Source organism: Drosophila bipectinata, chromosome 3L, assembly GCF_030179905.1.
Source record: "Drosophila bipectinata strain 14024-0381.07 chromosome 3L, DbipHiC1v2, whole genome shotgun sequence".
Classification (NCBI taxonomy): Eukaryota; Metazoa; Arthropoda; class Insecta; order Diptera; family Drosophilidae; genus Drosophila; species Drosophila bipectinata.
Genome location: NC_091738.1, coordinates 1,419,618 through 1,447,337, shown reverse-complemented (window position 1 = coordinate 1,447,337; position 27,720 = coordinate 1,419,618). Strand labels below are relative to the sequence as shown.

General features: G+C 49.0%; 8 protein-coding genes across 13 annotated transcripts; 4 read left to right on the top strand and 4 right to left on the bottom strand.

Moving 5' to 3' along the window:
- Window positions 1-238: 238 nt before the first annotated feature.
- On the bottom strand, window positions 239-949 carry LOC108126234 (uncharacterized). The gene is made up of 2 exons (XM_017242698.3): window positions 587-949; window positions 239-525 (listed from the first exon to the last, which is right to left on the bottom strand). Exons 1-2 carry the CDS (start codon window positions 757-759, stop codon window positions 438-440), a joined length of 261 nt encoding a protein of 86 aa, XP_017098187.1. The 5' UTR covers window positions 760-949; the 3' UTR covers window positions 239-437.
- A 349-nt stretch (window positions 950-1,298) lies between these two features.
- Window positions 1,299-3,622, bottom strand: LOC108126193 (uncharacterized). Its single transcript, XM_017242657.3, has one exon. The coding sequence runs from the start codon at window positions 3,612-3,614 to the stop codon at window positions 1,395-1,397; it is 2,220 nt and encodes a 739-aa protein (XP_017098146.3). The 5' UTR covers window positions 3,615-3,622; the 3' UTR covers window positions 1,299-1,394.
- Window positions 3,623-4,468: 846 nt separating this feature from the next.
- On the top strand, window positions 4,469-5,575 carry LOC108126136 (nuclear transcription factor Y subunit beta). The gene is made up of 2 exons (XM_070280176.1): window positions 4,469-4,747; window positions 4,813-5,575. The coding sequence occupies exons 1-2, from the start codon at window positions 4,499-4,501 to the stop codon at window positions 5,482-5,484; spliced, it is 921 nt and encodes a 306-aa protein (XP_070136277.1). The 5' UTR covers window positions 4,469-4,498; the 3' UTR covers window positions 5,485-5,575.
- Window positions 5,576-5,953: 378 nt separating this feature from the next.
- Window positions 5,954-6,778, top strand: LOC138926217 (uncharacterized). The gene has a single exon (XM_070279392.1). It carries the CDS (start codon window positions 5,954-5,956, stop codon window positions 6,776-6,778), a length of 825 nt encoding a protein of 274 aa, XP_070135493.1.
- Window positions 6,779-6,831: 53 nt separating this feature from the next.
- On the bottom strand, window positions 6,832-17,956 carry LOC108126383 (uncharacterized). Of its 2 annotated transcripts, XM_017242952.3 has the most exons (5): window positions 17,291-17,956; window positions 11,608-11,854; window positions 11,409-11,532; window positions 8,889-11,350; window positions 6,832-8,772 (listed from the first exon to the last, which is right to left on the bottom strand). In XM_017242952.3, the coding sequence occupies exons 1-5, from the start codon at window positions 17,840-17,842 to the stop codon at window positions 6,938-6,940; spliced, it is 5,220 nt and encodes a 1,739-aa protein (XP_017098441.2). In that variant the 5' UTR covers window positions 17,843-17,956; the 3' UTR covers window positions 6,832-6,937. The 2 variants fall into 2 exon arrangements, with proteins under 2 accessions (XP_017098441.2, XP_070135783.1); XM_070279682.1 differs by lacking the exon at window positions 17,291-17,956 and having other exon boundaries at window positions 11,409-11,554; window positions 11,608-11,787.
- ebd2 (earthbound 2) lies at window positions 12,809-17,177 on the top strand. 4 transcript variants are annotated; one of them, XM_070279684.1, is made up of 3 exons: window positions 12,849-13,154; window positions 15,324-15,546; window positions 16,040-17,177. In XM_070279684.1, exons 2-3 carry the CDS (start codon window positions 15,475-15,477, stop codon window positions 17,045-17,047), a joined length of 1,080 nt encoding a protein of 359 aa, XP_070135785.1. In that variant the 5' UTR covers window positions 12,849-13,154; window positions 15,324-15,474; the 3' UTR covers window positions 17,048-17,177. The 4 variants fall into 4 exon arrangements, 3 of the variants coding, with proteins under 3 accessions (XP_070135785.1, XP_043066711.1, XP_070135784.1); XM_043210776.2 differs by having other exon boundaries at window positions 12,849-13,163; XM_070279683.1 differs by having other exon boundaries at window positions 12,849-13,358.
- A 152-nt stretch (window positions 17,957-18,108) lies between the features above and the next one.
- On the top strand, window positions 18,109-23,826 carry Tbc1d8-9 (TBC1 domain family member 8/9). Of its 2 annotated transcripts, XM_017242918.3 has the most exons (11): window positions 18,109-18,263; window positions 19,027-19,193; window positions 19,564-19,822; window positions 19,877-20,438; window positions 20,496-20,644; window positions 20,700-22,092; window positions 22,148-22,365; window positions 22,432-22,670; window positions 22,779-23,111; window positions 23,170-23,264; window positions 23,326-23,826. In XM_017242918.3, the coding sequence occupies exons 1-11, from the start codon at window positions 18,220-18,222 to the stop codon at window positions 23,632-23,634; spliced, it is 3,768 nt and encodes a 1,255-aa protein (XP_017098407.2). In that variant the 5' UTR covers window positions 18,109-18,219; the 3' UTR covers window positions 23,635-23,826. The 2 variants fall into 2 exon arrangements, with proteins under 2 accessions (XP_017098407.2, XP_017098405.2); XM_017242916.3 differs by having other exon boundaries at window positions 22,432-23,111.
- Tsr1 (Tsr1 ribosome assembly factor) lies at window positions 23,781-27,689 on the bottom strand. The gene is made up of 4 exons (XM_017242919.3): window positions 27,500-27,689; window positions 25,875-27,439; window positions 25,551-25,817; window positions 23,781-24,409 (listed from the first exon to the last, which is right to left on the bottom strand). Exons 1-4 carry the CDS (start codon window positions 27,603-27,605, stop codon window positions 23,900-23,902), a joined length of 2,448 nt encoding a protein of 815 aa, XP_017098408.2. The 5' UTR covers window positions 27,606-27,689; the 3' UTR covers window positions 23,781-23,899.
- Window positions 27,690-27,720: the final 31 nt, after the last annotated feature.

Genomic DNA, 27,720 nt, shown 5'->3' with positions numbered 1-27,720 from the left:
TGGCGGGCGCCAAATGACATCATGGATCGCTCTGCGATCATTATGCATATCAAGACCCGTTCGTATATCTGGGGACTATGATGTGCATAGTGTCGCAGATCGCTCTCAATGACGCCGTCTCCATTAATCACAATCGTTTCGGAGGAGACAACCTCATCAATTGCAGCTATGGGAAACGAAATGGAGGATGAAAGCCCCGCTCCGAGCCGCCCACTCATCCCACACCAAACGAACTGTGTGCACTGGCACGAGGGCGAATTAAAATTTGTTTATAACATATTTCTCGCACGATATCTGATGGTTGACTGAGTAATGTGGTGGTGAGGAAGTCAATCAGTGGGCCAGGCGGTTTGCAGACAATCGATTAAAACTGGTGGTGGTGACGCTAACTGGAATTTTTTGGCATTTCAAGGAAGGCGCGTTCTCCGACGATGACGCTACTTAAGACCCTTGTCCTTGCCGCCGATGTACAGAACCGACCAGGACTTGTCCGGCACAGTATACTCCAGGTCTCGCTTAAAGACGCTAAACATGAGAGGAGAATCTTTAGCTTTCTGATCAAAAGGATAAAGATTAGAGTCCTTACCTTGTGGCCGAGCTGACCATCCGTTGCCGCTGGTGGAGCGGAATACAGGTCTGCTTGGGGGCCGGCTTGAGTTCCAGGGCAAAATCACTTTCGGTGGGGTCGACCAACAGGTCATCACTGGTACTAGATCCGCTACTGCCCCTTCCGCACTTTTCCTCGAAACGAGACGACATGGTTGGCACCGCGCTCGTCTAAACGGTACTTTTATAGGCCGAAAAATATCAAAAATAAGGAAAGCAAGTCGCTTTTTATCCGCTAACGTGCAAATTTCAACAGTCTAAAATTTACACTCCCTAATATCCACATTTAAATGTGACAAAGTGAAGTCTCTAGTCTAGAGCCTAATATTTGATTGAAAATTCTCAGGGCAGCTTTAAATCTAATTGTTTGAGAAAGACAGGAAAATCACAGATCCAGCTAGAAATTAAAAAAAAAAGGTTTTTTCTTCATTTGTATCCACTTTTTAGCTAAAAATGAACACAAAAGTAGGCCACAGTTATAGTATGTGAAGGTCTGTTGGGCAAGCCTACAAGTATGCAATGTTTTTAATCAAGACCATAGGAAGCCATTTTACAAAAAACGAAAATGTCTTCCCAATTCTTAATTTAATGACAGTTTTCGTTCAATATTGTTTTTAGAAGTTGTATTCTTTTGGTAAAAAACAAACCCCAATAATAAAAATAAATCATAAGCATTCCTAAATTTCTCATAAAATGTATTTGTAAGGAAACCAGTCAGCACAGTACAATTTGGAGGTGCCAGGGACTAGAAGAGATGTTATATTTGGAAATGCTGCCCAGGAACATGACTAGTAGACCGTTACTTGCACCACCAGGAAATTGGTTCCCTTAGCAGTCATCCTGCTTATCATATGAATAGGGATCATGAGGGTGGAGGGGCTCTTGCAGATTGAGCCCATGTCCTGGGAGGCCTGGATGTCGTACACGTGGCTGGTACTGACACTGAGGCAATCGACGATCTTAGTGCCCTTAGTGGCCCAGAGGCACAAGGTGGCCATGAGGGGCATGTCGCACGGTATGATGCTCGTCAACCAAATGAAAAACATCTCCGTGTCTCTTCCGGCCTTGATGCACCGGGCAGTGTTTCCATTAGTAGATCCCATCGCCTCGGCCAGATTGGCGCGGGCGGTCATCACCAGGACGGGCAGCAGATCCTTTACCCCGTCGCCATGGGTGGCGATGATCCTGTCCTGCACCAAGTACACCATGTGACACTTGGGCTTGTTCAAGTGTACCATTTTGAAATCCAGGATGAAGGTCTTCGTCTGCCTGATGCCAATCCGTTCCATGGACAGGGTTAGGTGCTCCATCGATAGATGTTTGTTGTAATCGTTCTTGAATGCTGCTCGCCTGCAATTGGAGTCGGGACAAACCAAAGGGCTGTGGGATATTTTCAGTTCCAAACGCTTGTCGTTTTCTTCTAGCAGATCCGTGCTCGTAGTCAAGAGTTCGTTCTCCGTACAGGCCACTGAACTGAAATAGTTTTTGGGGCGTTCCAGGATATGCGGAATTCCCGTCCTTTCCCATTCAATTAATTTTGTCTTCAGCCTTTCAGATGTTGTGGCCTGCAGGCTGGCTCTCTGGGCCGAGCAGGCCACCAGACATACCTCCTTGGGAACTTCTAGCTGTTCTGATCCTTTCAGAACAGGTACTCCGTACACTTTATGTGGCTTAAAATAGGGATTAGTGTAAAGTTCCTTCAGGTACACTTTTCCAGTGTCCTTTTCCTCGGTACTGGGATAGCTGTCTATATCAGTGGATGATTCCAGGGAGCCTAAACTTTGCGGCCACGCAGTGTGGCTTTTCAGTAAAATGTTTAACGATGCGTCCCAATAATTGTTTTCGAAGAGGCCACTGGCCGCAATCGGTGGCACGAGTGTCTGTGGAAGGTGGGCCCCACCTTTCTCCCTACTGTGACGGCTCATCCGGGGAGTCTGGTGTTCGAGGTGTTGAACCTCCTTTCGAGTGGGCTCCTCAAACCTGGACCGCATTCTATCCAGTTGGCTCTTCTGACGGCGTTTTCTCTGCAATGTTCTGTTACTGATGACTCTTGGCAGGCTTGAAGTGGGGGGTTCCGTTTGACTCCGGTGGCTATGGGCCTTGGAGGTTCCTGGGAGCTCCCCATTGATGGAAAGGTTAGTGGCAGCTATAGTTGGCTGCCACCGATCTTTCGAGGCGCTTATATTTGTCAAAGTCTTGGCGGCATCATTGTGTTGATTACTTCTAGGTGGTAGCGAAGTCCGTTCCAACCCTGCCGTGGCCAAATGTGGAGGCGCAGTGGCTCTCAACCGTTCAATGCCCCGAAGTTCGACTTTAGGTTCCTTAGGCGGGGATGGCTTTCTCTTAAGCTGAGTCCTGGGTGTCTCGACCTTTCTGAGCCGCTCCACACTTTTGGGTCTTTTGAACAGATTTAGGGGAGTAATGGGGGGCGGAACGGACTCGTCGTGCAACTCTTCTCGAACACGATCTTTAATGGGCCTCAAAGCGGGAAACCTAGTGAAGGACTGACCCCTAGAGGGAGGATCAACAGCCTGTACCGCCCAGTTGTTGAGGTGAAAGGCCAATCTGGCAGCTTGCTGGTTTTGGGCCCTCGATCGAGAGTTGAAAAGAGCCCGAAGTTTTCCCTTTCCCTGCTGAACCGGAACCGAATCGATAGAATCGACCCATGGAAGACTATGGCAATCCGCCTCGTCAGAATCAGAGCCCGTCTTGCGCTTCATAAAGAAACGCAGCTTCTTGCAGGACGAGCACCAGCTGGTGGCGCCTGAAACGTAGTCCTTCCTCAGCGACTGGATGTCCCCATGACGAAGACTCAGCTTGCTCCGACGACGATTACAGTGAGAACACTTAAACATAATGTCTTTAATTTGGATGTGTTTCCGTGTAACTGCAGTGTATGTTTTTTTTTGTGTGTGCTCCAATGCTGGAGACACATACAAGGAATTTGAAGAGTCTCTTCCAAATAGTGTGAACTGTATGAAAGTAGAAAGTGTAACAGGTGCCTTCATTTCCCCCCAGTCAGGCAATTATTCGAAAAGCCTACTTGGCTGAGGTCAAGATTGAAATAGGTCCCTGGAAGCGTTTCAAAAGACTACAACTCTTAGGGGAATCAAATACAAATATTTCCCACAGTACTTTGTTGGTTTTCCGGTCCGGCCCCTGAGATGAACGGTCACATGCTGGACCCATTGATTGACCGTGAAATCCAAAGTCGAAGGTCGCCAAGGGGACGTGCAAAAGTAAGCAAAAAACCGTATTTGGGGAAACCTTGGTCGCCAGCCCAGCCATGCTCCAGTTTATACGCCTCGAGCCGGAGCTCTCAAAATCAATTGAGATTGTCAAACGCCCCGTCAAGTGCCACCTGTCGGCGAGCGAAGACACAAATAAAGAGAAAAGTATTTCGAAAACTATTAAAAGCGAGTCGTAGAGTGGTGAAGCTGGTATACTCTCAAAATAAATAACAGGTCATAGATATTATAGTTAATTTTTAAAAAAGAAATTAAAGATACATAGCTCTAGGCTTAAACGATGAAGTGCTTATTATAAGGTATCTAAGCTTACTTACAAGTACACAAAGTTTTTTAAATAAATTTATTAATTCTTCCAATGCCGTCTTTACTTAAAATATTGTGTCTCAATTGGCAAATACATATTTTAAATAAATAGATCCACCTTCTTAATAATAGGTACCCTAATTATATGCCTCAACCTTTGTTTTTTTTAATTTTATTTATAGATTGTTTATTTATTTAAGTTTCTTACTTCCTCGTAGGCTCCATAAACCCTCAGCTAGGGTAAAAATGGCAAAAAGCGGCTTAAACTGAGACCAATTGAGGCTTCGCCATGGCTTAAGTTTACTCGGATCGGATCGGATCGTATTGGCGGCCAGTGGATGGTGATGGTGATTCAGCTCGAATACTCGAATGTTTGTTTGTTTTTTTGTTTGTTGAGATGCGCCAAACGGCAAACGCCAAAACCGAAACCGGCGACAAATCAGTGGTCTGAGCAAATAACGGAACCCGGCTCCAAGCCCACAGCCGGCCCAACTGAAGGTCTCCCCACGAACTCTTCTCGCTATAAAAATCACCTCGTCCATCCAAGCCGACATCAGACGTTCCACAGACGAACAATTAACAAGATGGTGAGTAGTTTGGAGGGAAAGTTAAGGATAATGAAAGGACTAAACAAGATGGTGGTCATTTGTAGAAACTCTTTGCCCTGACCTTTGCCCTGTGTGCCTGCTTGGCTGCCGCCGATGTGTCCCACCTGCAGCCCGGCAGCAGCTACCTGCCACCTCCGCGTCCGGAGCCGGCCATCTCCATGAGCATCGAGCAGCAGGAGCTGCGCGAACTGCCCGAGCAAGTGGAGTACATGCGGATGAACAAGCAGGGTCAGATGGAGGCCATGCCCGCCAGTCTGCTGACGCCTCCTGCTCCGGAAAGCGAAATGGAAGCCATGCCCTCTACTCGCTATCTGCCACCCTCTGCTCCGGTTCCAAGCCAGATGAATGTCGAGCCCATGGAAATGATGGCACCCGAACAGCCGGCCATGGAGCAGCTCCAGGCCCAGCCCCAGCTGGCCATGCGCTACCTGCCCCCTGCTCCCCAGGAGAACCAGCAACTGACCTACCAGCAGTACCAGGAGCAGATGGAACAGTTGCAGATGCAGCAGCTTCAGGAACAGCCAGAGGAGTCTCAGCCGGAACAGCCCCAGCAGCAGGCTGAGGAACAGATGCCTTATGTCCTGGATGTCCAGCAGCCCATGGCTCCCTCCGATGCGGAAGCCCAGCAGCCACAGGAACCTGAGCCAGCCCACGAACTCCGCGCCGACGGCTACCACTACAAGCAGGCCGAAGAGCAGCTCCGTCTGAGGCATTAGCTCACCCAAAGCTGAGTCACCTGATGACGATATCGCGAATTCCGGGCATGCGTCATCGAATTGTTGAATGTTTCTAGTTCTAAGTTTTACGAGACCGATTAAAGTTTGTTTTGTTAGAGAGCTCTTGTTTTAAAATAATGGATGGATGAACAAGAAAACTTCTTTTTACGGAAATAAGAATATCTTGTTTAATGGTTTCATCATAAATTACTATTATAGTTTATTTAAAAAGTTAAGTACTATATTGAAGGAATGATTGGAAACCTAGATGGTACTAGGCCTAGAATATTATTTCTAAAACAGGTAATATATTCTGTATCCTTTGAATAATGAATAAATTACTTTTTCCAAATTAAATGGATCCATTATAATAGTTCTGTAAACATATCATTCTTTAGGAAGACTCGTCTTCAAACTAAAGATATATCATAATTCACATTCATGTATGGTTTAGAAAAGATTCTTAAAAATGACCGATACTGTAGCCGAAAGGACCGGCATCTACCATAGATGGTCCCACCGTCCTCCCAACGAGTCCTCCAAATGGCTGTTGCCTCGGCAGGATGTGCCATTGTGGAGCAGACGTAGTCATCGGATTGCAGCTGGAAGCAGCCTCACTCCGGACTTGGCCAAGTACAAGGACTTCCATGTAGACATCGCGGGTCGTCTGTGGTCGCTCTGGGGCAACCTGCATCCGGAGGCGGCTGTCTTTGAAAAGCGGGTGAGGGGCCGCCAGTACCTAGCCTGCTGTGTAATGGCCTGTTGCGCAGCCAGTGCTTACCCCCTGATGGACTGGAACCCCCATCTTCTGGACACTATTGTGGTCAGTGGAAGCCAGTACTTTAAAAGGAGCATTATGGGAATGGAGAGGGTGGACTATGAACTCTCCCTGGAGAATCTGGATACCAAGTGTACGATGGATTCTCTTAAATTCAAGATCCACATCGAGCACGTGGCCTACGGAAAGCTCTACCGGGTGCCCACTCTGAACAAGATGAACCTCTCCGAGGCACTCATCTTCTTCTTCAACCACTACCAGTTTGGAGTCCTGACCGTGAAGAGGAGAGCCCTGGCCATAGGCCTCTGCCCTGGGCAGAGTGGCGGGTACTTTATGTACGATTGCCAGGAGAAGGACTTCCCCCTGTTTCCCCAGCACCAGGGAGCATCCTACGTACTGCGGACTTGTAACCTACAGGAGCTGCTCTTCCACGTGGTGGTCACCTTGAATATTCCCTTCCCGAATATAAGTTTCAGTATCCACAACGTGAACGTTGTTTGCAAAAACATGGCCTAATCATTAATTTATTTTAAAAAACAATTCCTGTTTAAATAAAAAATACCAAAAAATCCCAATATTCTCAATTGGAGATTTTATTATTCCTATTTCCATTTATAAATTCCAAAAAATAAACTATTACTGAGCCACTCGACGATCCGCCACTACAAGTCCACCCTAAAACTGGGCCTCCTCGGCCCCGCCCTCCTCCTCCTCGTTCTCCACGGTGGCGCCCTCGCGCAGCATCTCCACTTTGTGGATGCTGAAGTCGATGTTATAGAAGGGCACGTTCAGGGTGACCACCACGCAGTAGAGCAGCACCTGGAGGTGGCGGGTGCGCAGCATGTAGGAGGCGCCCTGCTGCTTGGGGAACAGCGGGTGGTCCTTCTCCTGACAGTCGTACATGAAGTACCCGCCGTCGTGGCCCGGACAGAATCCAATGGCAAGGGATCGCTTCCGAACACTGACGATTCCGAACTGGTAGTGGCTGAAGAAGTAGATCAGCGCCTCGGAGAGATTCATCTTGTTGAAGGTGGGCACTCGGTAGAGCTTTCCGTAGGCCACGTGCTCGATGTGGACCACAAAGTTGATGGTGTCCATGGAGCAGTCGATGTTGAGGTTCTCCAGGGAGAACTCGTAGTCCTCCTTGGTGATCTGGTCGATGCTCTCCTTGAAGTAGGTGTTGCCGCTGACCACGATCGTGTCGAGGAGGTGGGGGCTCCAGTCCATCAGCCGGTAGACACTGGCTGCGCAACAGGCCATCACGTAGCAGGCCAGATACTGGCGGCCACGGACATCGTCCTCGAAGACAGGCGCCTCCGGGTGCAGGTTGCCCCAGAGCGACCACAGCCGACCCTCGATCTCCACGTCGAACTTCTTGATCTTGCTGACCGGCAGGTTGCGGTACCTGCCCGCCGTGTTGCGGCGGTTCAGCCTGCTCCACACGGGTAGGCAGTTCTCCAGCTCCAGCCAGCCCAGGGACTCGTTGGTGGCGCAGATCTCGTACTCGGGTCGGCCGTACTGCTTATTGGAGCAGGTCATGGGTATGGAGAGATCGGTGAGGAGCTGCAGGATCCTGGCGTTCGGAGCCGCCTTCTTGTGCGACAGCACATCAACCACGAAGAACTTGTACTGGTTCTTCTCCTTCCAATCCTTTGCGCCCACCCGCTCGTCGATGTACTTCAGAAGCATGTCCACATCGTACAGGAGCACCCAGGAGGCGGTGTTCCTTTCGGGCCACCGCTTGGGGCCCTTGGGACAACGCTTCTTTTTCTTGCCGCCCTCCTCATCGCCTCCGTCGTCGTCCTCCTCCTCCTCGTCACCGCCTGGCTTCTCCATGCTGCCGTAAGGGTCAAAGACGTGGAAGAACTCGTCGTGGTAGATGGCATAGCTGCCGTTCGGAGTGAAGAGGATCATGTACTTGCGGACGTTCAGCAGCTTGCCGAACTTCTTCTTGAAGATGGTCAGGCCCGCCTCCGGGGAACCTGCTTTCTTCATAGGGGTGGGAACCCACATGCCAGCGGGCTCGAAGCATCGGATCCAGATATCGAACTCGTAGTCGTCAATGGTCACGTGACGGACCACCCGCTCGAACACGGACTCCAGTTCACAGACCCTGGAGGCGATCGCCTTGGCATTGGTGATAACCCGATCGATGCGGTAGGAGTTCCATTGGTTCAGAGGCCGCAGGGAGCAGCTGACGATGGCCAGGGCGGATGCGAAGTAGCAGGGCTTGATCTCCTTGAAGCTTCCCTCCTCACGTCCCTCGAGCGCCTGGCTGCCCTGGATCTTGAAGTTGCAGTCCTTCTCGCGCATCCGGTAGCCGAAGAGGATCGGACGCGGCTTGTAGGGCTTGCGCAGCTCCTTGGGCAGCTTCTTGCCGGGACGGTGCTTTAGCTCCACCTCCTCCTCGCCCTCGGCCTCCTCCTCCTCGCCTTCCATGTCGGGCTCTTCGTCCAGGCCCTCCTCGCCCTCGCCTTCATCGATGCCAGTGTCGCGGTATTCAGGTTTGGCTGAAATTTTGAAATAATTTTTAAGTTACAAGGTCGAATAAAAAGTGATGAATATTACAAAGGATATGTGGTCTTGAAGGATAATAAATAATCGGTGCTATGACTCTGATACTCACGCTTCTTGCCCGCCTTGCGGTCCAAGTGATCCTGCTTGGCTTTGAGGAACATCTGGATGCGCTCGTTCTCCTTCTTGAGCTCCTCGTCGATGTAGCGCATCTTCTCCAGCCGCGCTTCCTTGATCTTCTTCTGCCTGGCGGTCTCCAGCTTGACGTCCTTGTCGTCCTCCGCCTTGCCATACGGCCGGAACCTGCCATGTATGTTGTTGTCGACCATCTGGATGCTGGCCACGATGAAGTTCATCACGGAGCAGCCTTGCGGATTGCACCCGAACTCTATGCGCTTGATCAGGGCATCCAGTTCCACGAACCGGAGCAGACAAGCAGGTCCTGACCCGCCCTTCCTGTAGCCGATGGCGTTGCATGGGAATCCAATGAACATGTAGACGAAGTTGTATCGCTTGAAGATGACACAGGAGAAGCGCTGGCACACCAGGAGCAGTCTGTTGCCGTCGCTCAGGAGATCCACCAGGACCTGGCGCAGTGGCACCATGATCGAGGACTTTACCACCTTCTTGACCTCCAGGCTGAAGTTGCTCTCCCCGATGGCGATGTCCGGCAGCTTCTTGGCCAACAAGCAGGCCAGGATGTACTCGTAGTTCTGGTAGTCATCGCCGAAGCTGTTGGCCGACTCCAAGGCAAACTCTATCAGCTCCGAATTCCAGGTGGAGAGCTTGTACTTGGAGGACACCGCCAGGGCTACCAGGCCGGCAAGAAGGCCGCCCAGCTTGGCCATCTCCTCATCCAGCTGAGGGAGCTGGGTGGTTCCGACGATGATCCAGGATCCGTCTGGCAGGGCCTTGAAGTTGCTCTTGAGCGCCACCTCCTCCTCCACGGTGAGGACCACCTTCTCGTCCTCCTCCTCCTGGCCCAGCTCGTAGCCCCGCTTGATCTTGAGCCGCAGAGCCCGGAGATTCTCCTGATCCGAGCGCAGGAGCACCTGCTGGGCCGGCTTGTAAAGTCCAGGCCTCTTGGGTTGTGGTTCTGGCAGTTCCTTGATGATGTTGTTGATGATCATGTTGATCAGGTCGTCCACCATTTCCTTCTCCTCGACCGTCGGGAACCGCTCCTCCTCCGGAATGCTCTCGATACTCTTCTTCTGCCTCAGCTCGGGCGGCGGAGGTTCGTCCGTAAACGTGGGCAGGCCCATTTGGAGTGCGGGGAACCGGTTAGTCTGCGGAGTCATCACCTGCAGGGGTCGGATGCAGCCCGTCCGGATCCCGTGGATGAAGAACTTGCCACCACGTCGCATCTTCAGGGCGTTCATGTAGATCACCCGCACAAAGGAGTCGAAAGTGGAGTGAATCTGGAGGACGGCCAGGCCCTTGATGGTGTAGTCGTCGGGGTCGACCACCAGACCGATGCGGTTCCTCCTGAAGGGATCGAAGACGTAGAAGAACTCCCTGTCCCGCCACAGAGCCAACACCGAGTTGTCGATCTGGAGGAGGGCGGCGGGCCACTGGGGCATGTTGAAGAGCTGGTGCAGCGCCATGGTCAGCTGGGACTCCAGATAGTTCTTGCAGTCCGCCACATGACCGTTGATCATGAACGGGTGCTTCCGAACCGTGGCCTTGAAGGCGCCCATCAGGAACATTTCCGGCAGATCCACCACATTCAGGTGGGGCTTCTTGTTTTTCCACCGCTTGCCGTCCAGCCTGAACTTTTTCCGCAGGGTCTTATAGTAGGCCACTCCGTACCTGATGATGTCGTCCACCGTATCCGGCTTCCAGAGTTTGGCCAACTCGAATTCGGCATAGATGAGAGCTATTAGGGACACCACCAGGGAGGCGTTCTTCTCGTTTCCGGATATCGGCTGGTGGATGCCGCCCGACGCCGCCGTTTTAACCGCAAAGTTCTCGTTCACCACCGCCCAGAGTTTGTGGTACTCCTCGTTCTCCGCAGCCTTGATCTTGGGCTCCTTCAGTTTCCCGTACTGGGAAAGCGATATCTCAAAAATGTTAAACTCGTCGTTGGGCTTCAGGTCACTGAACTTGGTGATAAGGTGGACCAGATGTTCGGTGTATCGGGTGGCCATCAGGGAGCACTTTCCATCCTCGAAGTCCCGCTCGCAGTGATCGTCTCTGCCGTTGGGGTCGAAGATGTAGTAGGAGTTGAGGCAGCGCTTCCAAATCAGTAGAAACAGGTCCCTCGATGTGAATATGCAGGCATTGTATTTGGAGAAGAACAGCGACAGGGCCTTGAACATGTTTGGTTCGTTTTTCAGAAGTCCGGAGAAGTGGATTTTTATTTCCACGGAAGCTTCCCGTTCCGCCACCTGGGTAATGATATCGAAGTCGTTCTCCTCCGACTTGTAGTTCAGGCTGGCACTCTTTTTGGTTAGCTTGACTCCACGCTTGAGGATTCCGTCCATGGTGGCGCCCGTCCAGAAATCCGGGTTGAGTCGAAAACTCTCCACAAAGGCCACAATTATGGCCCCGATCTCGCTGGGCCGATTATAGTACCTGTTAGAATGAAAATATGGTTATGAAAATATCCAAAAATAGAATCCCGATTACAAACTGTAGTCGGTAGGATTCCGCCTTGGGTTCCGGATAAATATTACGATTTCCAAACACAATCTCAGCCGTGAAGGTCTTCTCCAGCTGGGTGGGTATGTTATAGAGGGTGAGTTGGCCGTCGCCTTCTGCAATTTTTTTTTGGTGGAGCTAGATAAGTGAAATGGTCCAATCCTGATAGTTGGTAGGGGGGGTATACGCACCATATCTTGGCAAAGAGGCGGAGATGAACTGCTCATCCAACTCCTCTTCGCGCTTCTGATACCCGACGTTCCAGGTCCACAGGTCCTGGGGACTGCAGCCCTCGATCAGGTCAAAGGTCTTGATGTTTTCGCCATCCAAGGCCTCTTGCAGGACCCGCGGATTGTACGAGGGAAAAGGTAGCTCTTCTAGGGGACCCACTTCCGTCTCGTTCAAGTAGATGCGACTTTTGGGACGTTTAAGCTCAAGCTGTTCATGGGGAAAGGTAGTACAAGGTATAGAATATAGGTTGTTTTATAGTTACTAAGTTATAGTACTTAGGTTAACATCAAGTTTATAAAGTATCATTTTGTGGGTTTTATGGGGCTTAGATATAATGGCTTAGCTATTAGTATTATCTAAGTAAGCCTCTAATATGTACTGATTCTAGAAATAAAGAAAACTTTATTATTCTTTCAGTGTAACTTTTTAAAAAGGTAAAACAAACAAAGCCTAAGAAGGTCTCTGTGCAATATTTGTTTGAAAATGAAATCCTAATCCTAATTTTCAGATTTATTTAACATAAGGAGTTAGGTTCTTGGTTAACCCATTTGAAGTAAAAACCCAAGCCAAATTATAACACATATTTTAAATTCCTACTTCTATTATTAAAGAAATCTTGAGCATTCCTTATTTGGAAGTGTAAATATAACCCAAAACCTAATTAGGACCCTGCATTATTAAATAGTAAAGTGGTTTCAGTTGACGATTGTGTAACATATGGCCAGTTATCGGCGCTTGGCTCTGTGCAAGCTCTGTGCTTTCACTTGGCAAGGGGCGACGGACGACGGACGCGGACGCGGGCCGGACGACTCTCGTTCCTGGCCATAAGCTTTTAATGCGGCTGAAAATAGCACGCATACGCCACCGATGCCCGATGCCCGTTGCCCGATGCCCAAGGCCCGACGCCCCTATTTAGAGTGTCGTCTGTACGGAATGGTACGAGGTGTGGTGTATGTACGTTAGAGGCCTGTTTTGTGCCCCAGCAGCGTTGTTTTTTCTTTAGTTTTGCTTTTCTGCGCTCATCAAGAAGTTAGTAAGCGGCATAAGGTAAGCACGAAATGCCAACTAGACTGACTATAACGACCTGATGTCGTCGCCGTTTGTGTGCCTGCTGTATGGCTGTGTGAGTGTGGTCGTGTGTGGGTAGGAGTGGTGGTGAGTGTGTGCGCCTCTATGGCTCGCTGGCCACGCTGATGGCCGCTTCCAATGCACAGAGCAGTAAACAATGAACAGCGCTTAGTGCCACATCACGGAATCTTATCGCTCTCGTTCGACACAAAAACCCAACCAAACCGAGAACCGAGAACCAAAAACCGAAAACCGAAAACTGAAAACTGAAAACCGAAACCGAGACAGAGACCTAAGTACAATAAAAAAAATACAACAACAAGAGACCCGAACGAATACGAAGCTGGCTCGGCTGCAGAACAAACAAGTCATCTAGCGTGCTGCAACAACAGCAAGAGCAACAAAAACAACACCAAGTACAGCACATAGCAGCCGCCAGGTGAGCCAGGTGAGCGGCGCAGTATCGCGCAGTTATAGCATACGACCACGTCAACACCAATACAAGCGCAGCAGGAACAACGCTGTTGCCAACAAAAGCAAAAGCAACACTACGCAACCCTCTTACGACCGGACCCCGTTGGCAGAATGTCAGACTGTGCTAGGCAGGGTTAAGCAGCCCCGGGGGAGCCGGGCCCAAGCCCAAGTAAGATCTCACCTCAGACAGGTGTTTCCATGTCCGAGACTCTTAATTTCCGAATCAATAAAACCAGACCCTGGCGAGCAAAAATAAAAAAAGGAATCGGCTTTCGCAATCAAACTCAAGGCACCTGCTGCTGCTGCTGCCCCAAAGATGCTGAGACCGCAAAAGCTAACTCGCTGATGAATTGGAATGCGATTTCAAATTGGTATTTGACAGGTGCAGCCGGCTAACAGTCCCCACACACACACAGATAGAGATACAGAAAGTCAGAATGTGCAAGCAAACAATCGACGCCCCTGAGAAACAAGGGCGTAGTGGTTAAGGGAGAGTCCCCAAAGAGGTATAAGGAGGGACTCCAAGGGCATTCTTTATTAGAATAAAATATAATATTATTATCATTAAATTGGTCTCTTATCCTTAAACTATAATGTCTTATAAAGGATATCAATGTTAATAGTATTTCAAGACAAAATATCAATAGTTTCTATAGGAATTATCTTTAAAAGATCTTGAATATTAAGGATTATCTTCAATATAGATCCCAATATATTAATATGATCTCAATGGGAATACCCTCCTATCTTTTACGAATCAGTGGGGGAATGGTTTTATATGTCTATTGATAACAGGGCACCAAACCCCAATGGCACTAAACATTGGAGCATTCTTATATCAAGAACGTGTATCAAACGAACTGTTCGGGCACTCAAAACTCTAAAGAGTAGACAGGCTCTTATCTGGGACGCAAAGTTAATTAGCTTAGTGCGGCAAGATAGAGCGAAAGGTTTCGGGAGAGTCCCCAGAAATCACATTTTAATCGTTAGCCGAGCATGCAGGGCGAGCACAAGTGAAGCCATTGCCACCCCCTCCGGCCATTGCCTTCGGCCATACACGCCCCTCCCGCCCCCAGGCAACACCAACAACAATCGAAACATAAACAGCACACAATGCACTCGTAACGCCAAGTCAAAGGCAAACTGTAAAAAAGAGAGAAGCGACCGACCACTAAACCCACTACTTTTGCATATGTACCTCGCAGTGCACTATGCTGTAAGCCAAGTGCAGTGCCAACAGCTGCGGTTAACAAGATATGAGCTACTGAAGAATATATATTTAGTTCTTATGGGGTTTAAATAGAATCTGTTAGAACGGTATACATTTATAAAGCCTACAAAGCTTATCATAAAAATTACGTATTATTTTAATTTGTTTTCTATAATAAAATTTTCTTATATAAAGCTCATTAATTGCCTAATTTTTGGCGTCTCTACTTTTTTAATTATATATACTAATATGAATATATACGTATTTTGGCTAATGATGATTAAGAGTCAGCTAAAATTTAAAGAAAAAAGGACTAAAAACTTCTCTAAATAAAGCAAATTAGTATGTTTATGTGCCAATTTTTAAAACTCCAAACAGTATTTTGAAAAGCTAAAAATATTAATAAAAACTTTGAAAGAACTTCAAAAGAAACTCTAATTTTTTTCAACCATTAGCCAATATTAATCAAAGCCAACGAGCTTATATTATTTGAACCACCACTGTGCAGAACCGTAACAGCTGGCAATGTCGTCTGTGTTGCTACAACGACAAAAGCAACAAACTGCATGCAAACACCACCCAAAGCCACAGCCAGAGCCAAATCCAGCGCCAGAGACCATAAGGGACCAGTGAGCATAGTGAACCGATTTTATTTCATGCGGAGCCAGCCAGCGAACGGGCGCGTACGAACGCACACAGAGAAGGCTAGAAAGCGCGGTCGGCCGCAAGTTTTATTTGTTATTACTCAGTAATTGTTAAAATATCGCCACCGCAACAACAAGCCCGTATTCAGCAGAGGTCTATACGCATACAGGCATTTGGAGCTACCCAGAAACAGCTCCCATAATGACTAATAAAGCACTTTAAAGCACTTCAATGGCCGCAATGAATAATGCTTTTAATTATTTTCTTGTATTTCTGTAGAAAGCTTCAAGGAATTCTATCTCTCTCATTGGAATCTGAAGACTACTAGAACGGGAGGCCCAACTGGCTTCCGGAAAGCTGGCGCGCAGATCAGCTACAAAGAGACAATTCTCCGAAGAACTAGTTTGAATTCTACAAAAACAATTGCAAAATGGCTACTATAGCGGCATTGCCAACGGCGACGTTGCGGCGCAATAGCAATAAAAACAACAGCAACAAGGGGGTAAGTAAGAACTGGAAGCCTTTAATGTTAACTTGGCCCTTAAGCGATGCGAGCGGGGTGGATTTTACAAGTTGAGACACTTTGGGCCGTCGCCAGGCTGGCAGACGCGTGCCTGAAAGGACAAATATACAAATTAACACCAGAGGACAAGACAATAGCATAGAGTTTTTATATTATCATATTCGAGGCCTTAAAAGAGAGTTTTTCAAAAACTTAGTAAAGCTTAACATAGAACTTTATCTTTAATAAAGAAATCAACATCTAAGGGTCTTTTTGAGTGGGATTCTTTCTTTTTTTCTTTCTTTTTTAGACCTCTAGGAATAAATCTATGAAATCATATGATATTTTTTGATAAATCACTATTATTATGACCATATCTCTACACAAAGCACTTGCACCCTACAATATTTGCACTTTAGAGTAAATAATTTCGCACGCAAGCCCTGTGCTTTACAAGGACTTCCACTCCCATTAATCATTTTACTATCCCTAGGCCAAATCGCGACGGAATGAACGAAATATCCTTACGTTTTACGAAAAGATTGCCGTGATCCGGTACTACGACGAGACCAACATCTCGAGGAATAGTTTGGCCAAAATGTTCCACTGCTGTGCCACCCAAATCAGACGCATCCTGGACAAGAAGAAGGAACTGCTCCAACAACTGGCTACTCTGAGTGAAGCGGATGCCTCCATAATAATCGAGGAGATGACCCGGAAGCGTAGAAAGTTTGAAATGAGCGCCATAAGCTTCCTTTTGAGGGAGTGGGTGGAGAGATGCAGGCAGCTACATCTGAATATCAGTATCACGAACCAGAAGCTCAAGGATACTGCTCTGAGAATGGCTGCCATATTGAACCTCCCGTCCTTCCGACCCTCCTATCGCTGGCTGAACCGATTCCGTGGAAAGTATAAATACGAAGGCGATGAACTGGGTTACCAGGGAGAGAGTCCTGTCAACCAGGACCTGCCCGTGGAGGAGATCATAGTGGAGTTTAAGAACGCGTTGCCCAACTTTATGCAAAGGGAATTGTCAGACACACCTGAGGGGGTCAACGTTGCCGACTTGGTGAATCTCTCCAGTGAGAACAGCTTGATGTCAGATCACCAGGACGAAGAGGATGAAGTTGTGGAAGTGGTTACTTGTGAACCCAGTGTCTTACCTTCCCCACCTACTTCTTCGGAGAAAGGGGAAGAGGAACTTTTCCTGAAAGAGGAGGACCTTCCGTCCGAGGATCAAATGAACGCGGGGACCAGCACCCTGCTGAATGGAGTCTTTCCCCACCTGGCCATCATCCACCAGTTTGCACTGATGAACTCGGACATCCAGGCCCTGGAGCTGATCTCCCAGCTGGGGGTGCACATGCAACAGCAGGCCATGTCCGGGGCCTATGGAAAGCTGTCGCTGGCGACGGAAAGTGAAGGTGGCCCTACCACTCTGCCGGAACTTCCTCCGGGGAGCATTTATGCAGACATAGACGATATAGAGTTGATAGAGTAGAGGAATATCTAAAGGAGAACCTGACTTACATATAATGCCATATTCTAGTTAAGATAAGAGTCTATAACTAAGAGAGTCTAAATCTAAGAAACTATAGAAACTAGATGTAAGAGAGTTCATATTAGAAGTCGGATCAGTTTAATTCTAATGGATTTAAGATTAAGATTTATGTTAAATAAGTTAAAAATAAATTAAAGAATTTAATTTAAAGTTTTTAATTGGAATACTATTTCATTAACTCACCATACGCTTATCCGGAATAATGATCATATCCGAGCTACAGTCCGGAGTGGCCAACTGAGGCTTAACCTCCGTCTCTTCCTCCTCATCGCCCTCCTCGTCCTCCTCCTCCTCGCCCATGTCCATGGGGCTGTTGAGCACCACCAGATCCCTAGCACACACCCTCTTCTGACGGGCATCGTGCTCGACCAGGCCGAACTCCTTGCGAGCCAGGAGCAGGCGCTCGCGCATCTCAGCGTTTTCCTTCAGCTCGGCCGGAGTGCGTTGCGGAATGATGCACATGGTGTATTCGTCGTACAGGGCGCACTTCTTTTTATAGGGACGGATGAACCGGGACTCTGCTGACTTCTGGTGAATCCTGCGCAGCTCATCCTCGATGGTCATCACCTGGGAGATCGTGGAATTGGGCGCCCTCTTCTGGCAGACACGATCGCGAGGCGGGCAGAACTCTGCCTTCCACTCCGGAGGGTTTTCATTGCCCAGGTAGGTGCGCACCTCGTACGGATTGGCGGAGGGGCTGCAGTCCGCATTAACTTCCACGAATTTTTTCAACATTTTTGCAAAACACTAACGATTTTGCAGGGTTGGAATAAAATTAACGACTAATTTTGTAGCAGGGCACGTTCTTTGCGTCTCCAATAGATCAAGTGATTTAGGGAACCGGAATTGGGACTAAGATATAAAGCAAGGCTTGCTGATTTATTTAGAATCTTTCAAACTTTAAAAGTTTCCGTTTTTTTTAATATATTTTAAATTCCCCGCCATAGTTTCAGTTCACAATAGCTCTTTGCTGTTGGGTACCTCCTCTAGGCGTTACCGCACTTTTATGGTCTGGCCACACTTGCAGTAAAAAACAAATCAACGTTGATGCAGCTTCAAACAAAGAGGAAATTTAGTTTCTAGTCCGAGAAGACGGGCTACCAAAGATCAAGATGTGGATTCAGCCCAAGGAGCTGCTGCTGCCATCGGCATTCTGGTGAGGATTCAAATAAATTCCAGGCTGAAACGGATAAAAGCCGATTCCGCTGATTACCGTGCCCTGAAACTGGGAGTGTGTGTGTGACGGCATGTGTGTATGCATTGTTATGTTTATGGAAGGTGTCTCGCGTAGAGCGATTTTCACGAAATGCACCGCAAAAGAACGGCTCCGATCGTGTTCTCGAGCTGCGCATAAACTAGTTAGTGGCTTTAGTTAGTTTAATTGTGCTGTTGATAACTAATTAAGCAGAGTTCAAGTCGCCAAGGCGGCTCAGCAGAACGCAGCTCTTCGCCGTTCGGCGGCTCTGATTTCGCAACGGAAAAACAAAAACAGCTGTGCAAAGTCAGCAGAAGCTTGGAAATTGATTTCCAACTGTTTCCTGCTGCGTAGAAAGGTCCCCCACAAGCTACACGTTTATGCGTAGAGTTTCGTGAACTCGATACCCTGCCATGTACCCTGCAATTGGGATTAATTTTAGATATTTAAAACTCTACTTAATTTAAAAACAATTCAAAGCTACACAAAAAAAACTCTTATCAGTTAAAAAATGTAATCCAACATTTTCTAAATGTGTAAATATTCGCACATATTTTGAGATAATTAATATAAAAATAAGAGTAATTGAAAAAAAAATCACAGAATAACTCATGCTTAACCCACATTTAAAAAAAAATAAAAGCTATGACACATAACCACTCATGTACATCCCCTCCCCACAATTTGCCCACTCAGTGGACTAACCAAACTTGTTTCCCCACAGGATTGCCGAGATGCAGTCTAGGTACTTTGTCCTGCAGAAGCGCCGTGGCCACGGAGAGTCGAGGGGATTCGGCTCCATGTTGGTGGGCACCTACGACAGCGTGTGGAACACCAAACCGGCTCCGTATAGGATTCTCCACGAGACTCCCTCGTCGGAGGTGTCTTATGGTAGGTTCAAATATTGAAACAGTGCGCGGGGCTTTCCGTCTTATCGGTTGGAATGAGACTCGTGGGAGGCGGGTCTATGGCCAGCAATCTGTGTCCATGAATCATTAATATATCTGCACCCATATGGGAGTATGCCTATTTTTTAATTTCATTATTTTGCTCCCACCGGCCCCTCGAGCAGCTTACGTAAACGCGGAGCGTGGCAGATTACGATTATTTCCTTTGTCGTTTCATGAAGAATCGAAAACGAAGTCTGGCTTCAGGGAACAAAGCCATGTTCGACCTTGTACGATAATTAATTCAACGCAGCTTTAGAATATAACAATACTTTAGCAGTACCTTTTCATAATAATCTTGATGCCCGTTCCAGAAATCGCTATTGGCATTACCCAGGATGAGATCATCAAGGACTGGGAATGGCTGAAGGCCAACCTGTTCAAGGTGCTGGACGAGATGGAGAACGAAGACGAAGTGACCAATTTCACCATATGCAAGATCCAATCTCTCTACACCCAAAACAACCAGGACGACACTGGGGAATCGGCCGACTTCAAGGTGATGAAGTCGCAGTTCACGAAGATTTTCAAAATGCCAGAAGAGGAGCGACTGGTCAACTCCTACTCCGCCACGTAAGGAGGGAAAGCCACGGGAAAGCATAAAACTTATTCAGTTTATCGTTTTAGATATGTGAAGAACAAGATTCCCCGGCAGGGCCAGCTCTACATTTCCCTAAACCATGTCTGCTTCTACTCCTACATGCTGGGCCAGGAGATAAAGCGGATAATCCGCTTCTCCGAACTGGAGGACATCAGTCGAAACGCCAATATCATTTACTTGAAGACCACAAACAATATGACCTACAACTTCACGCTGTTCTCGAATGCCAGCGAAGCCCACTTGCTGATTGAGCAGCTGAACAAAATGGCAATCCAACAGCTGATCCAGGATCCCGAGAGTCCTGTGGTCGACCACAACCCCTCGAACCTGCTTCGACTGGGTGGAAAAGCATCCAAGAAACCAGTACTCCTGCGGGACTTGACAGCGCGCCAGAAGTCGGAGGAGTTTCGCATCTATTTCCGCTTGCCGCAGTCGGAGATAATCGACGGGAGGATAAAGGCCAACATCTGGACTCCATACTCCAAGAGGTTCAATGCCGGTTACATCTACCTGTCGCCGAACTTCTTCTGCTTTCGCAGCGATGTAAAGGATTTGGTCAGTGTGGTAATACCCATGAAGACCATCAAGGTGGGTTATAGAAGATATATCTTATAGATACATGTAGTTAAATATGATTTATTGCAGAGCGTGGAGAAGAAGGACGATGGCCAGCAAAGGTTCGACAACCAAATGGTCATCATAACTTCGGAGAATGTGCCTTTCATGTTTGCTCAGATCGTGGACAGAGACGTCCTCATCTCCAAGATAACAGATCTACTCGCCCGCATTCACGTGTAAGTCATAAAACGCTTAAAATGGGTGATATCCTTCCTAATGGTTACCTTTCAGGCCTGTGAGTCGCGAGCGAGCCAAGTACGACATTTCGTGGAGCAAACAGACCGCCTTGATGAACACCTTCAAGACGCAGTTCAGCGCAGAGATCGTTCAGAAGCAGGAGGAAAAGATGAAGCGCTGGGAGTCGCATTTCCGGGACTTCGGACGCGGCATCGGCATGTTCCGCACCACGGACGTAATCAACCTGATCGTGGAGGGCATTCCCGACAAGTTGCGCCAGGAGATCTGGTTGATATTCTCGGGCGCGATCCACGACAAGGAAATGAATCCGGGTCTGTACGAGGACCTGGTGGAGAAGGCAGCCTGCATCAAGCACTGCTTCGCCCATGACGAAATCGATCGGGACTTGCCCAGATCGTTGCCGGAGCATCCGGCTTTCCAGAGCACCGACGGCATCGGAGCCCTCAGAAGAGTCCTGCAGGCGTATGCGCTGCGGAACCCACAGGTTGGCTACTGCCAGGCCATGAATATAGTTTCCTCGGTGTTCCTGCTCTTCTGCGACGAGGAGAACGCGTTCTGGATGCTCGCCAGCTTGTGCGAGAATCTGTTGCCAGACTACTACAAGGACAAGGTGGTGGGGGCCCAGATCGACCAGGGCGTACTGAATGAGCTGGTCGAAACGCACTTGCCCGACTTGCATGGCCACTTGGAGAAGCTTGGCGTGATCAAGATGATCTCCATATCCTGGTTCTTGACCATCTTCATGAGCGTCATCAGCTACGAGAGCTCGTTGCACATCCTCGACTGCTTCTTCTACGAGGGCGCCAAGATCATCTTCATGATTTCGCTGAAAATCATTGAGTGGAATCGGGACAAGCTGCTCAGGTGCGAGGACGACGGCGAGGCCATGCTGGTGCTGCAGCATTACTTGGAGGGCATCTACAACCCCGAGTACCAGGTGCCGCCTTCCACCGATAAGCGAAAAATGGAGCGCCACCAAACCCAGACCGTGCAGACGCTGATCCACGAGGCCTACACGAAGTTCGGAGAGCAAATCACCCAGCAGAGGATCGAGGAGCTGCGCAACAAGCACCGCCGACTGACCATGAGACAGTTCGACATCGACAACGAGAAGACCATCGTCAAGGCCTACATCCAGAACCCCTACTTCGATCGGAACGAGCTCCACCAGCTGCTTACGATCATCCGGGAGGAGAAGCACTCCCTTAAATCTCTGCAGCAGCAGCAGCAGAAGGCGCAGTGTCCCCTCTCTGAGATGCCGCAGCTGGTGCAACAGTCACCAAGCAAGGGCGCGCATGACTCGGGGGCTTCTGGAAGCAGGCAGGAGGCGTACTCCGTCAATTTCGAGGTGTTCCACACGCTTTTCACGGAACTAACCCCATGGAAGAAATGTGTTAGCGTGGACATCGGCGAGAAGTTGTTTAGGGTAAGCTTTTCCGGGAATGCCATCCGATCATTGCTTACATGAAGTGTTATTCCAGCTGACCGACAAGCGAGGTACTGGCTCCGTGGACTTTGGCCAGCTCATCAATGCGCTTGGCTTGGTGTGCTCCGCCAAAAGCATGGAGAAACTCAAGCTCCTGTTCGTCCTGCATTTACCCCCATTGCTTTCCAAGGCGGAGATAGAGAGGTCCCGTCGCCCACGTCCTCGCACCAAGGACGATGCTGAGGAGGCCTTCGAAGCTGAAGACTTTTTCGAGTAAGTACTAATAGGTCTTAGGTATTAGTCTAGCTTCTATTAACCCATTGACTCCAATCTTTGCAGCAATGACGCCTCTGAATCCATGGAGGCCCTGCCGTCGCCTTCGGATCACAACTTTGATGCCGACGACTTTGCCCTGATCAGTGCCACTCAGCACTTGCACAACCTGGCCGGAATTTCGGGCAACACATTCATGGACCTGTCGCGCACCACACCCAACCTCTCGCTGAACTCTAACACGTCCTCGTTGGCGCAGCGCGCCTCCACCTTTTACGTGGATCTGCCCAGTGCGGCACCCCCGGGTACTGCAACAAGCACAGATGCTGGGCGGGATGAAGATGGAACCCTCGAGAGAGGGCTTCGCCAGCAGGGCCGTTTCGAATCGATTGACACATTTTCGGATATTTCAGATCTGGGAGCGGCCCGTCTAACGCCGCCCGGAGCATCTGGAGCGGGCGTGGATGAATTGAGGAACTCAGAAATGCTTCTGAATGTCGAGACTATATCGAATTTCTCACAGATCAGTGACCTGGTGGCGGCCACACGACTCGAGCGAGCCGATTCCAATGCCACGGATTCTCGGAGCCTGGGCAGTCTTGGCTATCTGCTCGATCAGCCAGATGAAGGGGCCTCCAGTTCGCAGCACTCCATCCCACATATGCGCAAGGAGAACTTCCTGCTCCTGTGGCGCAGCATAGTGGAAATTATGGGCCTGGTTCAGGACGAGGAGATGCAAAGGGCTTGTAAGTACATTGATAGAAAGACTAGAAGGCATCATTCTAATCCTGATCTGGATTTCAGATGAGAATCTCTTGGAACTTGGAAACAGCAACATCAAGAAGGAGCCCAGTCTGGAGAGCTTCACCCAGCTGAATCTCGGAGGCAGTGGTGATGAGGCAAGCCAGTCCAGCAAGCTATTTTCATAGAAAGTTTAATAATTTATGGTCCTTATTTCAGCAACCGGATAACAATGGCAACCCCACCACTCCTGCTGCGGAGCCGGCCAGCACCACTCGCCTGTTTGTGGATCTCGAGGAGGAGCTGCGCCTGGCGAGTGGCAAGCCTAGGACAGCGACCAACAGCGGCGATAGCAGCAGCAGCAGCACAAACACCTCCGAGTCCTGGCACATTTCCATCACCCAATTCATAGCCACCGTGCTGACGGTGAACAGCATCGTCCGAGGTTTCTCTACGCCGACCCAGATCAGCGAGCAGATCGAACAGTTGCAGAAGAAGCGCCGAAAGTGTCTCTCCACCAACTACTGAACTCCCAAAGCCCCCTAACCCATAGTCCTAGCCACAAAATGTATTAGCCATATATGAGAGACCGACGGATCCCCGATCCTTGTGCAATGCGGCAAGCTTTTAACCGTACCCCTACTTGATTTATGTATATTGTATTGCCCCTATCGTAAGTTAAGACAATTGTTTGTGAATATAATTCTATTATTCCTATTATACAACGCAGTTATCTATAAATAGCGATGGATTCATGTACAATCTAATCCAGTTCTTCGGTGAGTGGCGTCTGTTACATGTCCATGGCCACCTGCTGCTGGCTGACCCTGTTGGACACCGCGTGCTGCCGCTCGTGCTCCGCCGTTCGCACCAGACACTCCTCGTAGGTCCACTTGGGGAAGACCCTCTTGTACAGATACATGAAGGCCGTGTCGTAGGAGCGCAGTTGGCCGTCGAAGTAGCACTTCATGTGGCCGTGCGTGCCCAGCGATTCCTTGATGTGTCCCAGCCGGCCGCACTTGGTCCTTAGTTTCACCGGCTTGAAGTACTCCACATCCTCCTTGTAGAAGAACATGTACCGGATTGTGGCCGACTTTCGGTTAATCCGCATGGGATGGCCGCTGAGCACGACCCTCTTCAGGACGATGCGATCGGGGTTGCAGGAGAGCAGGCGACCCCGGGCCACCAGAGCCAGTGTCGAGTCCGGATTCACCTTGAATGCCAGAATGGCGGCGGGAGGAAACTGAATCGGCGCATAGAAAGTAGCGCAGACGGTCTCATAGGGGCGGAAGTAGCGCTCGAACTGGAAGAAAAATCAAGTTGGAGGATCAGAAAATATATAAAAGGAATCCTTAAAATCCTTGCAGTTATATTGTAGGGTTTTAATTTCTATATTTTATAACAGATATGAGAATCACTAGATTAGAATAAGTCGCCTGTTTTCCATGCGATTTTTCAAAATTCCCAAAGGCAGTTGTCTTCTTCTTTCACCAAAAATTAAAAAAAATATATTTCCTCCAGATTAAGATCCATATTTACGGACAATCGATCCACAAATCGTTTAAGATACTCCTCTCAAGGATCGGATCAGTATTGACAAAAATATGGCCTTCGCAGTGGCCCATATAGGCCTCCCATGGGACTTTAGTCGTTTTCGAAGGGGATGTCCCAGAAAATTGGACAAAAAATCGAAAAAATAATTTGCACCCAGATTTTGATGCAGATTGGTGGGAAATCAATGTACAAATCTTTTAAGATACTCCCCTCAAGAATCGGATCAGTATTGGCCAAGATATGGCCTTCGCAGTGGCCCATATAGGCCTCCCATGGGACTTTCCCCATTTTCGAAGGGGATGGCCCAGAAAATTGGACAAAAAATCGAAAAAATAATTTGCATCCAGATTTTGATGCAGATCGATGGGAAATCGATCCACAAATCGTTTAAGATACTCCTCTCAAGGATCGGATCAGTATTGACAAAGATATGGCCTTCGCAGTGGCCCATATAGGCCTCCCATGGGACTTTCCCCATTTTCGAAGGGGATAGCCCAGAAAATTGGACAAAAAATCGCAAAAATAATTTGCATCCAGATTTTGATGCAGGTTGGTGGGAAATCGATCCACAAATCGTTTAAGATACTCCTCTCAAGGATCGGATCAGTATTGACAAAGATATGGCCTTCGCAGTGGCCCATATAGGCCTCCCATGGGACTTTCCCCATTTTCGAAGGGGATAGCCCAGAAAATTGGACAAAAAATCGCAAAAATAATTTGCATCCAGATTTTGATGCAGATCGATGGGAAATCGATCCACAAATCGTTTAAGATACTCCCCTCAAGAACCGGATCAGTATTGGCAAAGATATAGTTTTCGCTGGAGGCCATATGACATGTACTATATGAGTTAGATCGTCGAGGACTTCACTTAAAAATGTATATGCTACCTTATGCTTGTCCCCGTTGGTGTGCTGACTGTAAATGGGATTAACCACGAACCGCCGATAGCCACACTGGATGATGAGCTGCTCCTTGGACTTGAGAGGCACCTCCGAGTCGGGAATGCGCTGCAGGACCACGTTCATCACGCACATCTGGTGCTCGTGGGGGAGCATGCCGTAGACAATGATGTTATCGAAGAGCTGGGCGGACTTGAAGGCGAACCAGCGACTGGCGGGCACGTTAATCACATGTAGAGTGATATAGAAACCAGGCTGGAGAAAATGGGAGACCTGATTACAAGTACTTCAATAGATGGGGATGGTACTTACCAGGACACCTTCAAATTCCTTGGCCTCTGTGAGAATCCTTCGCTTGGTGCGATCAAAGTTCTTAAATTGATAGATGCGAGCATAGTCGGCAGGCAGGTTCTCCTTGGCATCCCAAGGCGATGTCCTGAAGGACTCGAGGCCACGATACTTCTGGAACCTTTCGTGGGCGGGCACGTCCAGCGGCGTATCTACCTCGTCCGGCCAGAGCTGGTCGGTCCGAGCCTGCTGCAGTTTCTGCAAAGTTTCACGCTCCTCCTGGAAGTCCATCTGCTGGTCGTACTTCTCGTCATTGATGGCCGCCTCCGATGACACAGACACGCTGTCCAGGTATTCCTCCGTGTCAGAATCGCGCTTCTCGTACTCATCCTCGAAGGACTTGTTGTCGCAGGACATGAAATCCTCGTCATCATCGTCCTCCTCATCATCTTCGTCGTCGTCGCTCATGTCATCGTCCTCCTTTGTATCTCCGTCTTCCACTTCCTCCACATCAGGGATCCAGGCGGCCTGGTATTCGCTGTAACCCTTGGGCACCCTCTTAACCAGTTTCATTTTCTTGGTCTCCTGCTGGGACGCAGCGATTTCTTCTTCGGTGGGCCACGTCTGTTCAGCGTCCATCGGGTCGGGTATGTTTTCGCTCTGCAGCGAAGTGCGCTTCAGGGGATCGCTTCGGTCCAGAAGACGAACCTCCACATTCTCACCATCCCTTGACTTGTCCAACTTATACGGATCGGGTGGCGCCACCACCTGGCCTACTTGGAAGTCGCCCAGTCCGGGTATGTGTACCAGACCGTTGACATTCAAGGACTGCCCGCGAAGAAACCCGGTGATTTCAAGAGTTCCCAAGTCGTCGGTGGGATCCGAGCTCGGTTTAAACTCCACAATATCGCCAAACAGATGCGGCCGGTTCGCCACGTTGTGCAGGATGCGCTTCTTCTGGCCGCCAATGCGACGCATCACATTCAGTCCCTCGGACGCTGTGTCCAGTTGCATGATCTTCTCTTCGGGCAGTAGCTTCGAGATAAATTTTTGGGCCGCTTGCTTGGCAGCAGTTCGCCGCTTGGGGTTGATGGACTCCAGATCCATGAGGGCCACCACTGGGGTGGGAATCCCCTGGGCGGAGATCATGTTGAACACCCGTTGGCCCCAGCGATCAAAGATCTCGTCGTCGCCAAACGCAGCCGAGGTCAGGAGCAGAGTGGTATCGCACACCTTGAGGTAGTCTAGCGCTATCAGCTCATTTCCACGTCCCACCGGAGGCGACACGAAGGCGAATCGCTGCTTGAAGCGGGGCATGTTGATGTAAACAATGCCACTGGGGGAGTTCTCGACCACCAAATCGCTATCGCAGCTTTGGAGGATCTCCAAGGCCGATTTGGGATCGATCTGCTCATGCATCGGCAGCACGCAGACCAGGAAGGGAGCTGTGTTCTGACCCCCAAGTTTCCTCTTCTGTTCCAAGACCTCCTCGCGCTTGTTCCGCCGCAGCTGGTTCATCTGGTTGCGCCTCTGCTCCTTCCGCTGCTGCTGCTTGTGCTTGTGTGAAATGGCCTGAATGCCCACTTTGCCTAAGAATTGGAGTAGATTTTAGTCCACATTTGGTGAGGTGCTCTTCGAGGCTTCCTTACCCTTCAAAGCATTGTCGATCGCTCCTTTCGATCGATGACGACCAGTTTTGTGGGCCTTGTTCTTTTGCTTCAGGGGCCCAGGCCGATGAAACGCGTGATCAGCCATAATTACAGGTGTTTAAGCTGAATAAATTCAAATGAAATTACGCTGTTTTGTTTTCAATGGCAGAGCACATGTTCCGTAAGGGTTGCCACATGGACAAAAAGAAAACATAAGCCTT